Raw genomic sequence first — 14342 nt, forward strand, 5'->3', positions numbered from 1 at the left:
CCCTTGTAACTGTCATTTCCATCCTGGGAAAAAGCCTCCAACTGTTCACCTTATCTATACCTCTAATAATTTTATAAACTTCTATCAGGTTGCTCCTCAGCTTCCGTCTCTCTAAGGAGAACAATCCCAGTTTATTTAATCCCTCCTCATAGCTAATACTCTCCATACCTGGCAACATCCTGGTAAACATTTTCTGTACTCTCTTCAAAGCCTCCAAATCCTTCTGGTAGTGCGGTGACCACAATTGGACACAGTATTCCAAATATGGCCTAACCAACGTTCTATATAATTGTAACATAATTTTTGAGGTTTTATACTCGATACCCCGTCCTATGAAGGCAAGCCCATATTTTCTTTACCACCATTTCCACCTGTGCTGCCACTTTTAAGAATCCGTGAACCTGCATGCCAAGATCTCTATGTCTCTGTGCTCCTGCCATTTATTTTATCGCTGCCACCTAAATTGGATCTACCAAAATGCATCACCTTGCATTTGTCCGGGTTAAATTCCATCTGCCCAATTTTGCAGCCTATCTCTACCCTGTTGTATTCTCTGACAATCTTCATCACTATCCGCAACTCCTGCAATCTTAGTATCATCCGCAAACTTGTTAATCATTTATATATATTACAAAGAGCAGTGGTCCAAGTACCGATCCCTGCGGAACATCACTATTTACAGATCTCCATTCAGAAAAACACCGTTCCACTGCTACCCTGTCTTCTATGGCCAAGACAGTTCTGGATCCATCCAGCGAGTTCGCCCCTGAACCCGTGAGAGTCAATCTTTTGCAACAACCTGCCATAAAGGACCTTATCATATGCTTTATTAAAGTCCATGCAAACAACATCCACAGCCCTTCCCTCGTCAATCATTTTTGTCACCACCTCAAAAATACAATCAAATTAGTGAGAAATGACCTCCCTCGTACAAGATCATGCTGTCTGTCGCAAATAAGACCATTCACTTCCAAATGTGCATTGATCCTATCCCTGAGCATCCTTTCCAACAATTTCACTATCACTGACATCAAGCTCACTGACCTATAATTATCTGGATTATCCTTACACCCCTTCTTAAAAAGCGGTACAACATTGGCTGTCCTCCAATCCTCTGGATTCTCACCTGTGGCCAATGAGGACACAAATATTTCTGTCAGAGGCCCAGCGGTTTCATCTCTCATCTCCCTCAGTAACCCGAGATAGATGCCATCAGGCCCTGGGGATTTGTCTACCTTAATGCTTTTTAACACACCTGACACTTCCTCCCTCGTAATAATGACCTGTTCTAAAGTGTTTACACATCCCTCTGACACACCACCAATCAACTTGTCCCTCTCATTGTGAATACCGAAGCAAAATACTCATTAACCTCTCCGACTTCCTCTGAATCTGCACATAATTTCCCTCTCAACTAAACGTTGAAATAGCAGCAATAGAATTAAAATGGTCAGTTAAACAGGAATATACACAGGTCACAACAACTCATGGCATCACAGCATTTACGAATGATATGAACAATGGATTTAAATAAAATGTTGCATAGTAATACCGCCCTAACACGCTGTCTTCCCCCCCCCGCCCCACTTAAACTTTCATTCCCTTTAAAGACGGAAAGCAAAGAAACTAATGCCTTAATTATACATCAGTCTTTCAGGAGCTTTGCGACTACACGGTCATCTTCACAGTACCACTTGTGGCTCGGTCAACTCTGGTTATGCTCAACTTTGTGCACGAGTGTCCCTCTCCTGGCGTAGAGTCTACTGGACGTCCTGGTACAACAGGAATCACTTCTTGTTGAATTTGTCATGTGAGAGTACCTTTAAGAAATGGGTGTTCATTACTGCAGTGATGTCAGAGAGTGGGTGGAGCTGGGCTGTGTCAGCTTTTTACTTTCGTTTTAGGCTGTTTGCTGCAGGGTGTGTTTTAGTTTCGTTTTCTGAGCTGGATAGCTGCAGTCACAGCCTGAAGGTGTATTAGAATCTCTCTCTGTAACCTAAAGACTGTAAATCGATCCTGGTGATTTAAAACTAATAACTGCTCTCAGTAGTGATTTTAACCTGATGTGCTTCTGTTAAAAGTTTTGTTTTAAGTCTTATGGATGTTAAAAGTAAGAATTACTTAGTGTTGTATTCTTTGGGGGTTATATTTGAATTGATGGTTGCTAAGATGTTCACTGTATGTTTTAAAAAGGTTAACTTGAGTTCATAGAATAAACATTTGTTTTGCTTTAAAAAATACTTCCATTTCTGCTGTACCACGCCTGTAGAGTGGACCGTGCGTTCCCCATACCACAATCTAGTAAACGTTGTGGGGCAGGTGAACTCCATGATACACTTTGGGGTTCTCTAAACACTGGCTCATAACAAATTGGGGGGATAAAAGTCTATCTGTTGGATTGACTTTGTGACCTTAAAGACAGTGAGGGGTGAGCATATTGTGGGTGCTTTTCAGGTGTGGTATTTTAGTTTAAGTAGGGAGTGTGTTGTGGACAATGGCTCTTTCAGAGGCTCTGAAGTTTTTGGGGGTGGAGACGGTCACACTCAGTACCTTACGGACAGAGACTAAAAGCAGACTGTTAAATTTGGCAAAAACATTGCAGTTAACATTACCTGACAAAATACAAAAAAGATGAGGTCATTAAGGCGGTGGCTAAGCATTTAAAGTTGCCTGAGATACAGCTTGACCCATTGGAAATGGCAAAAATTCAGTTACAAGTTAAACAAATGGAACATGAGAAAGAATTAAAGCAGCTTGAATATGAAAGAGAGGAAAAAGAAAGAGAGAGGAAAAGGAGAGCGAAGAAAGGAAAACAGAAGGAATAGCCTTAGCAGAACAAAAAGAAAGAGAGAGATACAGATCAGGGAAAAAGATAAGGAGAGAGTTTGAACTTCAGAAAATTACCATGAAACATGACAGTCAGTTAACATTGGCAGACGTAAAGGGAAACGTACAGTTGGTGTGTGGATAGTGATGAGGATAGTGAGAAAGAGCGTCATCGTCGAAGGCTTGGTGGGAATCTATTTAAATATGTCCAAGCATTGCCAAGGTTTGACGAGAAGGAGGTAGAAGTCTTTTTCATTTAATTTGAGAAGGTGGCTAAACAAACAAAATGGCCACAGAACATGCGGGTAACACTGATTCAAACAAAGCTGGTCGGTAGAGCTAGGGAAGTGTTTGCATCACTTCCGGAGGAGGTATCTGGGAGTATGAGGAGGGGAATAAATCCATCTTAGGTACATATGAACTAGTGCCTGAAGCTTTAAGGTTTAGAAATTTAAGGAAAGAATTTGGTCAAACATACATGGAGTTTGAAAGGATCAAACAGAGTAATTTTGATAGGTGGATAAGGGCTTTGAAAATAGACCAAACATATGAAGCTCTCAGAGAAATTATACTTTTGGAGGAGTTTAAAAATTCAATTCCTGATGTAGTGAGAATTCTTGTGGAAGAGCAGAGGGTTAAAACTGCGAGATTAGCAGCAGAAATGGCATATGATTATGAATTAGTTCATAAATCAAAGCTTGGTTTCCGACATCAGTTTCAGCCTATGAGGGTTAGAAACTGAGGATATGAGAAATACTCAAGTGGTAAAGGTGATCTGATGGGAGATAATAAGGAGAGTGTACCTCAGATTTAAAAAAGGAATCCAGGAGGGTGGAAAAGAAATGAAAAGTTTCAAATGTTTTCACTGTAATAAACTAGGCCATGTAAAGTCAGTGTTGGTGGTTGAAGAAAAGCACTGGGAAGGCTGATGTGGTAAAACAGGATAAGACAGTGGGGTTTGTTAAAGTGGTGAAGGAAAACCCAAGTGAAGCGAAGGAGGTGCAAAAGATTGTACAGCCTGATCAGGAGGTGATTGATAAGAAGGTGCTAGATCTCTTTAAAGAATTTACTTGTGTGGGTAAAGTTTACTCATGTGTATCAGGAGGGGCTGGTAAAGAAGTCACAATTTTAAGAGCTACGGGAGCTAGTCAATCTTTAATGGTAAGAGACGAGGAGTTATGTAGTTTGGAAAGAGTGCTGCCAGAACAGGTTGTAATATGTGGAATTCAGGGTGAGAGGAGTAGTGTTCCATTATCTAAGGTAAGGTTGGAAAGTCCAGTGAAGAGTGGTGAAGTGGTAGTAGGAGTAATAGAAAAACTATCTTGTCCAGGAATACAGATTATCTTGGGTAATGATATAGCTGGATCGCAGGTGGGAGTGATGTCTACTGTGGTTGATAAGCCAGTGGAAAATCAGACAACTGAAGTTTTGAAGGACGAATATCCTGGGATTTTTCCGGACTGTGTAGTAACAAGGTCGCAAAGTCACAGGTTAAGACAAGAGGAGAAATCAAAGAGTAAAGATGAAGTTGAAGTGCAAGTATCAGAAACGATTTTTGAGCAGATCGTTGGAAAAAAACAAGAACAGGTGGAAGATGAGGCGGATATTGTTAGTTCAGGAAAATTGGCAGAGTTACATCAGAAAGATATAGAAATAAAACAGATGTATCAGAAAGCATACACGGAAGAGGAATCCGAGTGTATACCGGAGTATTATTACCGTAAAAGTGATGCCTTGATGAGAAAATGGAGACCTTTTGCAGGCGGATGAAAAGTGGGCAGAAGTTCATCAAGTAGTCTTGCCGGCAGGGTATAGAAAGGAGGTGTTGCGAGTTGCACATGAGGTACCAGTGGGATGTCAATTGGGAATAAGGCAAACTAAAGCTAAAATCCAAAAATATTTTTATTGGCCTGGACTACATAAAGATGTAGTTAAATTTTGTCAATCATGTCATACACATGTCAAGTGATAGGGAAACCTCAAGCAGTGATAAAACCAGCGCCCTTAAAACTCATTCCAGCATTTGAGGAACCTTTTACAAGGGTCCTAATTGATTACGTAGGACCACTTCCTAAAATGAAAAGTGGGAATCAATATCTTTTGACTATAATGGATGTGTCTACTAGGTTTCCAGAGGCCATTCCAGTACATAATATTAGAGCTAAAAAGATTCTGGAGGAGTTACTTAAATTCTTTACTAGATATGGACTACCCACAGAAATATAATCGGATCAAGGATCGAATTTTATCTCAAGGTTATTCAAAGAAGTTATGGATAACTTAGGAATAAAGCTATTTAAATCAACTGCATACCATCCAGAATCGCAGGGAGCGTTAGAAAGGTGGCATCAGACATTAAAGACAATGTTGAGGGCTTATTGTCACGACTATCCAGAGGATTGGGATAAAGGAATTCCCTTCATACTGTTTGCAATTAGGGATGCACCAAATGAGTCAACCAAATTCAGTCCTTTTGAACTAATTTTTGGTCATGAGGGATATCTAAGCGACTCTTGGACAGGCACATGGCTGCTAAGGAGTGTAGGCTAGGTTGATCTTAGATTAGGATAAATGGTTGACACAACATTGTGGGCTGAAGGGCCTGTACTGTGCTGTAATGTTCCATGTTACCAAGTTAGGTGGGAGGGTGAATTGTGACGAGAATGCAGGAATCCGACACCATGATCTGGACAGGTTGGGCGAATGGGCAAATCAATGTCAGATGCAGTATAATTTGGATAAGTTTGAAGTTATTCACTTTGGAAGTAAAAACAGGAAGGCAGGTTACTACCTGAATGGTTGTAAATTGGGAGGGGGAGTGTGCAGCGGGACTTGTGCACCAGTCTCTGAAGGTAAGCATGCAGGTGCAGCAGGCGGTAAAGAAGGCTAATGGTATGTTGGCCTCAATTGCGAGAGGTTTCGAGTATAGAAGCAGGGATGTGTTGCTGCAATTATACAGGGCCTTCGTGAGGCCACGCTTGGGAGTATTGTGTGCCGTTTTGGTCTCCTTCTCTGAGGAAGGATGTTCTTGCTCTCGAGGGAATGCAGCGAAGGGTTACCAGGCGGATTCCAGGGATGGCGGGACTGTCACATGAGGAGAGATTGACTCGGTTGGGATTGTTCTCGTGGAATTCAGAAGAATGAGGGGGGACCTCAGAGACTTTTAAAATTAACGGACTAGACAGGGTAGATGCAGGGAAGATGTTACCAATGTCCAGAACCAGGGGTCAGTCTGAGGATTCAGGGCAAACCATTTCGGACAGATATATGTATATATATCTTCACGCAAAGAGTGGTGAGCCTGTGGAATTCATTACCACAGGAAGTAGTTGATGCTAAAACATTGAATATATTCAAGAGGTGGCTAGATATAGCACTTGGGGAGAATGGGATACAAGGCTATGTGAGAAAGCAAGATTAGGCTATTGAGTTGGATGATCAGCCATGATCGTGATGAATGACAGAGCAGGCTCGAAGGGCCAAAAGGCCTCCTCCTGCTCCTATCTTCTATGTATCTATGATGCTTGATGGGCTGTTGAATTTTAAATCTGAGATAGATAATTGTTTATTTCGCAAAAATATCAAGGGATATGGGCCAAAGGCGTTAGGCCACAGATCAACCATAATCTCATTGAATAGCGGAGGTTACAGCTGCTGAATGGTCTACTCCTGTTCCTATGCTCAACCTTCGACTTTCTCTTAGCACCTTGACACTTCTTCGCTGTATGCCCCTTCTCACCCTAGCCCCGTAACCCAATAACCCCTCCTAACCTTTTTGGTCACTAAGGACAATTTGTCATGGCCAATCCACCTAACCTGCAAGTCTTTGGGCTAGGGGAGGAAACCGGAGCACCCGGAGGAAACCCACGCAGACATGGGGAGAATGTGCAGACTCCGCACAGACAGTGACCCAGCAGGGAATCGAACCTGGGACCCTGTGCTGTGAAGCCACAGTGCTATCCACTTGTGCTACCGTGCTGCCCCTTGTGGATATGGAATGCGTGGACACTGGGTGAGGACAGGTATTGGCTTCACTATAATGAGCAGCCTGAAGATATTCTCTCATCAATAATGGGTTCTTCAAAAAGGTCCCAGTGGCAATGGGATTAGGATCGGCAGATCAGGTGCCTTTCATGCTGCAGTGCAGACTCGATGGGCCTTTACTGCACTGCTTTTTCTGTGACTCTGGTTACACCTAGATTGGCAGGTGAGGCTAGGGAGAAAGGAGCTAGGGGGTTAGAGGAAATTAAAGGAATACCAAAATAGGTCTTTCGGAAAAGAGTTGGAGAACTCTCAACAATAACTGGGAAGATTTCTTTATATATTTTTTTCAAAACACAAGCACTTACTTCAAAGGAATGCTCTTTATTATCTTCTAATCGATAATCTAGGAGTACACTAAGAGACATGACACTACAGTCAAATTTTCCCCCTTTGGCTGTCCAGTTAGGATGAACGATGATGGAGGACTCATCAGGTAGAATGTAGCGTCTTTCACGTCGCTGGCGCTCCACTTCTTCCTGGCGCTTTCTTTCCTCCTCCTGAAAGTATCGGAGAAATTTAGATTACAAAAATGCAGCCAGAATCTTCAAAAGTACAGAATAACCCTAAATGTTCAGCTTGAAAACTACTGCAGCACAGATGTTCCTGCACAGAAACAAGCTGCCAAACTGCCAAGTTTGTGCCACTATTTTTGTCCAATGCTAATCCACTCTCCTCTTCACTCTGTGTACCATTTAATATCCCACCCTCATCAATGCTGGATATCTCACCTATTTTAATTACATTCTATTTAAAAGTCAATACAACTTAATTTCATCCGCCTACTCACTCTCCATATACCTTTTAAAAAGCCCTTTATTCAAATAAATTCTCTTTGACATTAGGGACAACGCTTCAATGCAAAGTGGTACTAAACTCTACATTCAAAATACTCCATGGAGATTTTTTTTTCTGACCCAAGAGCATTTTAAATTAAGACCTTTAATTATGGTCTCATTGATCCAAGGGCGTAATCCCTCAACATTTTCCTTATTGCATGTAGGTCACGGTTTGATATTCTTGGCTAAAACATAGAAAATAGGTGCAGACGTAGGCCATTTGGCCCTTTGAGCCTGCACCAGTTTAGCTCACTTGGCTAGACAGCTGGCTTGATGTAGAGCAAGGCCAGCGGCGCGGGTTCAATTCCTGTACCAACTGAGGTTATTCACAAAGGCCTGCCTTCTCAACCTTGCCCCTCGACTGAGATGTGGTGATCCTCAGGTTAAATCACCACCAGTCAGCTCTTCCCCTCGAAGTGGAAAGCATCATATGGTCATCAGGAACTATGGTGACTTTCCCTAACTTTACTCAAGATCCTGTCGTCAACATTCCAGTTACCATCTTGTTTTATCAATAATTTGAGGAAAGTGTTTCAAATTAGTTTTCTAACAAAATTGGCAAGTCATGTTGCAGCTGTATAGAACCTTAGTTTGGCCACACTTGGAGTACAGTGTTCAATTCTGGTCGCCACACTACCAGAAGGATGTGGAGGCTTTAGAGAGGGTGCAGAAGAGATTTACCAGGACGTTGCCTGGTATGGAGGACATTAGCTATGAGGAGCGATTGAATAAACTCGGTTTGTTCTCACTGGAACGACGGAGGTTGAGGGGCGACCTGATAGAGGTCTACAAAATTACGAGGGGCATAGACAGAGTGGATAGTCAGAGGCTTTTTCCCAGGGTAGAGGGGTCAATTACTAGGGGGCATAGGTTTAAGGTGCGAGGGGCAAGGTTTAGAGATGTATGAGGCAAGTTATTTTACACAGAGGGTAGTGGGTGCCTGGAACTCGCTGCCAGAGGAGGTGATGGAAGCAGGGACGATAGTGACATTTAAGGGGCATCCTGACAAATACATGAATAGGATGGGAATAGAGGGATACGGACCCAGGAAGTGTAGAAGATTTTAGTTTAGACGGGCAGCATGGTCGGCACAGGCTTGGAGGGCCGAAGGGCCTGTTCCTGTGCTGTACTTTTCGTTGTTCTTTGAAAGTATGATATAATTAACAACATAAACACAGCATTCACTTTTAGAACGTTTTGAAAACTTTGTAAAAGCAGATCTGACTTCAGAAGCCTGAGACACTCTTAAGAGCCTGGGAAGGAAATTGATGACATTTAACACAGCTACCAGTCAACTAGTAGAAGAAGAATCCAGCAAGAGACAGTGTTAAGTCTCCCGCAGCATCCCAGGACCATTCGGCACACAACTCCCAATGTGGCCATGTCTCTCCGTACCCCAGGTAGCTGAAAGCACAACATCAATCTTAGGAGAAAACTATAGAAAATTTGCCAATTCTACCTCTTTCTCATCTTCGGATCTTTTATCCTCCTCTTCATCATCCTCTCTTTCTGATTTCTCCGATTCCTTCTGCTCTTCTTTCTCTGCTTCAGTTTTCAACTGTTTTGTTAGCCGAGCTATCAGCTGGGATTTCAACCCCTTTGAGCTTTGATTCCTACTTTCCAACTCTTTTCGAAGATCGTTAACCTGCCAAAGGAGGAATTTCTTTTCAATTTGGCACCCTTGAAAGACATCATTTGTGTCGGGCTTTCATGGGTTCTGGTGCCCTCCAAACCTCCAACCCAGTGTGCAATTTCCAGTTGCAGTCGCAAGATTTTTTTTCAGGCGTTATGTATATTGACCCAAGTTCTTTCTCTCACTACTGGTGACAATTTTGCATAGCCCAGAGAAAGAAGCTAGCTTTGGAGACATGGGCAGGGCAGGATGAAAGGAGAGGCAGACAAAAATAACCTATAATCGTTCAGATTGGATCAATCTGCCACCTAATGTGTCAATTCATTATTACTCACTGGGTAGTAGAGTCAGAGCAGAAAAGCCCTTGGGGCCCATAGAGTCTGCACTAACAATAATTATCCCTAGTCTCACGCTCATCCCATTTACCAGCACTTGTCCCATGTCCTTGAATGTGATGGTATTTAAAGTGCTCATCCAAGTGCTTTTTCTAAAATAAATTTAGAATACCCAATTCATTTTTTCCAATTAAAGGGTCAATCCACCTAGCCTGCTCATCTTTGGGTTGTGGGGGCAAAACACATGCAAACACGGGGAGAATGTACAAACTCCAAACGGACAGTGACCCAGAGCTGGGATCGAACCTGGGACCTCGGCGCCGTGAGGCAGCAGGACTAACCCACTGCGCCACAGTGCTGCCCCCAAGTGCTTTTTAAAGGTTGAGATTTCCGCCTCCTTCCCAGGGAAACCCATTCCAGATTCTCACCACACTAAGTGAAAATATTTTTTCTCAAATCTGAATCGTCTGTCCCTCTCTCTAAAACCATATCCGCTCGTGATTGACCACTCAACCAAGGGGAACAGCCGCTTCTAATTTACCTTGTCCAAATCCCTCAATCTTATGCACCTTCTTCCGGTGGCGCGCGCGAGTGGAGCGGTTGCGCTGGAGAACGGCTCTCGCCGCTCGGCGGCATTTCGGCGTTTTCCAGGAGTTTCCCAGAGGTTTCGCAGGTTGGGATTTCTTCGGCCGTTGGGGCCTGAGGGACAGATGCTGGGGGAGGAGCGTGGCCTGAGGTGAGGCCTGAATCCAGCACAGATGTAGAGGGGGAGCAGCGCACACCAGGTGGCCCCCCGCTGAAAATGCATGTTTGGGATGTTTGAAGTCCGGTCCCAGGAGAAGAGATGTTTTGAACTTTGATTTTTGAATTTATTTTTTTTATTTAAAAAAAATGTTTTTTTAAATGATTACATTTTTTAAAATTTAATTTTTCAATTTTATATTTTATTTTATCTTATTATTTATCTCGAGATTGAAGAAAGAAGAAAAATATTAAGTAGTTAAGGTATGCCAAAAACAGCTGTGAAGAAGGGAGGAAACGCGGGCTCGCCGCCAAAAGAGAGGACCAGTAAAAGCACTGATAAGATGGCAGATGCTGGACTGCGTGGTGGGGCCGCACTACTTACAGTGGAAAGGATGACCAAGGTGATGGCTGTGGAGCTGGAGAAGCAGTTTGCAAGGCACATGGAGGTGTTGAGGAAGGAGATGGCGGTCGCACAGAGATCATTAGTAGAGGAGGCAATCGCCCCGGTGAGGGTGGATGTGGCAAAGACATCGGCCGAGGTGAGGGAACAGGGTGAAAAGATGAAGGTAGTGGAGGAGGCCATGTCGCATCACAAGAACCAGCTCACCTCGATGGGTGGCGAACTACAGAGGGTGGTGGAGGTAAACAGAGGACTCCGAGCAAAGCTTGAGGCGGCAAAATCTGAGAATTGTGGGCTTACCTGAAGGAGCAGAGGGCTCAAGGCCAACTGAGTACTTTGTTAAGAGGCTGGTGGAGTTGATGGACGAGGGTGAAGACCCCTCCCGATATGAACTGGACCAAGCTCATCAGTCGTTAAGGCCGAAACCCAAAGTAAACAAGCCGAGAGCAGTAATTATCTGCTTCCATAAATAGCACATGAAGGAGAAGGGAAGTGTGTGGGGGTGGGGGTGGGGGTGGTGGTGGTGGGGAATTCTGGGAGGGGGTTCGATGTTAATAATGGAAAGGGACAGGTCAGCCTCATGGGGCAGGGCCCGATGGTATGATGATGGTGGATAAGAAGGGGTGGGGGCGTGAGAGACCACCAGTTAGGATAGTCATGTGGAACGTGAGGAGGCTGGGAGGTCCAGTCAAGAGGTCAAGGGTGCTTGCGCATCTTAGAAGTTTGAAGGCCGATGTAGCAATGCTGCAGGAGATTCACCCGAGTGTGAAGGACCAAGTGAGACTTAAAAAGGGCTGGGTTAGTCAGGTGTTTCATTCTGGATTTGACGGAAGAGCGCGAGGGGTAACGGTTCAGCAAAATGAACCGCAGGAGAATGATAGGTCTGGCCCAAGAGTTAAAATTCTTAATTGGGGCAAGGCCAATTTTGATGGTATCAGACAGGAACTTGCAGAGGTAGATTGGGGGAGACTGTTGGCAGGCAAAGGGACGGCTGGTAAATGGGAGGCTTTTAAAAATGTGTTAACCAGGGTGCAGGGTAAGCACATTCCCTTTAGAGTGAAGGGTAAGGCTGGTAGAAGTAGGGAACCCTGGATGACTCGAGATATTGAGACTCTGGTCAAAAAGAAGAAGGAGGCATATGACGTACATAAGCAACTGGGATCAAGTGGATCCCTTGAAGAGTATAGAGATTGTCGAAATAGAGTTAAGAGGGAAATCAGGAGGGCAAAAAGGGGACATGAAATTGCTTTGGCAAATAATGCAAGGGAGAATCCAAAGAGATTCTACAAATACATAAAGGGGAAAAGAGTAACTAGGGACAGAGTAGGGCCTCTTAAGGATCAACAAGGGCATCTATGTGCAGAGCCACAAGAGTTGGGTGAGATCCTGAATGAATATTTCTCATCGGTATTCACGGTGGAGGAAGGCATGGATGTTAGGAAACTAAGGGAAATAAATAGTGATGTCTTGAGAAGTGTGCATATTACAGAGGAGGTGGTGCTGGAAGTCTTAAAGCGCATCAAGGTAGATAAATCCCCGGGACCTGATGAAATGTATCCCAGGGTGTTGTGGGAGGCTAGGGAGGAAATTGCGGGTCCCCTAACAGAGATATTTGAATCATCGGCAGCCACAGGTGAGGTGCCTGAAGATTGGAGAGTGGCGAATGTTGTGCCCTTGTTTAAGAAGGGCAGCAAGGAAAAGCCTGGGAACTACAGACTGGTGAGCCTAACGTCTGTAGTAGGTAAGTTGCTAGAAGGTATTCTGAGAGACAGGATCTACAAGCATTTAGAGAGGCAAGGACTGATTCGGGGCAGTCAGCATGGCTTTGTGCGTGGAAAATCATGTCTCACAAATTTGATTGAGTTTTTTGAGAGGGTGACCAAGAAGGTAGATGAGGGCAGTGCAGTAGACGTTGTCTACATGGACTTTAGCAAAGCCTTTGACAAGGTACCGCATGGTAGGTTGTTGCAGAAGGTTAAGGCTCACGGGATCCAGGGTGAGGTTGCCAATTGGATTCAAAATTGGCTGGACGACAGAAGGCAGAGGGTGGTTGTAGAGGGTTGTTTTTCAAACTGGAGGCCTGTGACCAGTGGTGTGCCTCAGGGATCGGTGCTGGGTCCACTGTTATTTGTGATTTATATTAATGATTTGGATGAGAATTTAGGAGGCATGGTTAGTAAGTTTGCAGATGACACCAAGATTGGTGGCACAGTGGATAGTGAAGAAGGTTATCTAGGATTGCAAAGGGATCTTGATCAATTAGGCCAGTGGGCCGACGAATGGCAGATGGAGTTTAATTTAGATAAATGTGAGGTGATGCATTCTGGCAGATCGAATCAGGCCAGGACCTACTCAGTTAATGGTTTGTGGTGTCTCGGCCAGAAAGCGTTGGGGAGAGTTATAGAACAAAGAGATCTAGGAGTACAGGTTCATAGCTCCTTGAAGGTGGAGTCGCAGGTGGACAGGGTGGTGAAGAAGGCATTTGGCATGCTTGGTTTCATTGGTCAGAACATTGAATACAGGAGTTGGGACGTCTTGTTGCAGTTGTACAAGACATTGGTACGGCCACACTTGGAATACTGTGTGCAGTTCTGGTCACCCTAGTATAGGAAGGATATTATTAAACTGGAAAGAGTGCAGAAAAGATTTACTAGGATGTTGCCGGGACTTGATGGTTTGAGTTATAAGGAGAGGCTGGATAGACTGGGACTTTTTTCCTTGGGGCGTAGGAGGCTTAGGGGTGATCTTATAGAGGTCTATAAAATAATGAGGGGCATAGATAAGGTAGTCAACATCTTTTCCCAAAGGTAGGGGAGTCTAAAACTAGAGGGCATAGGTTTAAGGTGAGAGGGGAGAGATTCAGAAGGGCCCAGAGGGGCAATTTCTTCACTCAGAGGGTAGTGAGTGTCTGGAATGGGTTGCCAGAGGTAGTAGTAGAGGCGGGTACAATTGTATCTTTTAAAAAACATTTAGATAGTTACATGGGTAAGATGGGTATAGAGGGTTATGGGCCAAGTGCGGGCAACTGGGACTAGCTTAATGGTAAAAACTGGGCGGCATGGACTGGTTGGGCCGAAGGGCCTGTTTCCATGCTGTAAACTTCTATGATTCTATGAAAAGGGTACGGTTCCAGATGGAGAAGGTGGTTGCAGATCAGGGTGGGTAGGTATGTGACTGTGACAGGGGCGCTGGAGGGGAGGCTAGTGGCGCTGGTAAGGCTTCTGCACCCGAGGGAGCGGGAGTACCCGTTTTTCTCAGCAGTCCATAAGGTGTATTCGCGGATTGACTTTTTCATGGTGGGGAAGGCGCTGCTGGCTGGGGTTAAAGGGTCGGAGTACTCGGCAATTGCAATATCAGATCATGCTCCGCATTGGATGGATATGGTACTGGAGAAGGGGATGGTACAGAGACCAGGGTGGCAGTTAGATGTGGGACTGTTGGGGGACCGAGAGTTCTATGACAAAATTGCAAAAGTAATCGAGGAATACATAGGTTTTAACCGTGCGGGTGAGGTGTCAAAGGCA

The 14342-nt window shown here is 44.2% G+C and overlaps 1 protein-coding gene across 6 annotated transcripts in view; it reads right to left on the bottom strand.

Moving 5' to 3' along the window:
- The window catches only part of ccar1 (cell division cycle and apoptosis regulator 1), a 409621-nt gene that overhangs the window by 139630 nt on the left and 255649 nt on the right, over positions 1-14342 (bottom strand). For 5 of the 6 annotated variants that reach the window (XM_072478734.1, XM_072478731.1, XM_072478735.1 and 2 more), the window contains 2 exons: positions 9166-9351; positions 7176-7367 (listed from right to left, as the gene is read on the bottom strand). In XM_072478734.1, coding sequence (XP_072334835.1) covers positions 7176-7367; positions 9166-9351 — 378 coding nt within the window. The remainder of the gene's footprint in view (positions 1-7175; positions 7368-9165; positions 9352-14342) is intronic. The other variant, XM_072478736.1, reaches the window with a different exon arrangement.

The sequence above is a fragment of the Scyliorhinus torazame genome, chromosome 16 (assembly GCF_047496885.1).
Source record: "Scyliorhinus torazame isolate Kashiwa2021f chromosome 16, sScyTor2.1, whole genome shotgun sequence".
Classification (NCBI taxonomy): domain Eukaryota; kingdom Metazoa; phylum Chordata; class Chondrichthyes; order Carcharhiniformes; family Scyliorhinidae; genus Scyliorhinus; species Scyliorhinus torazame.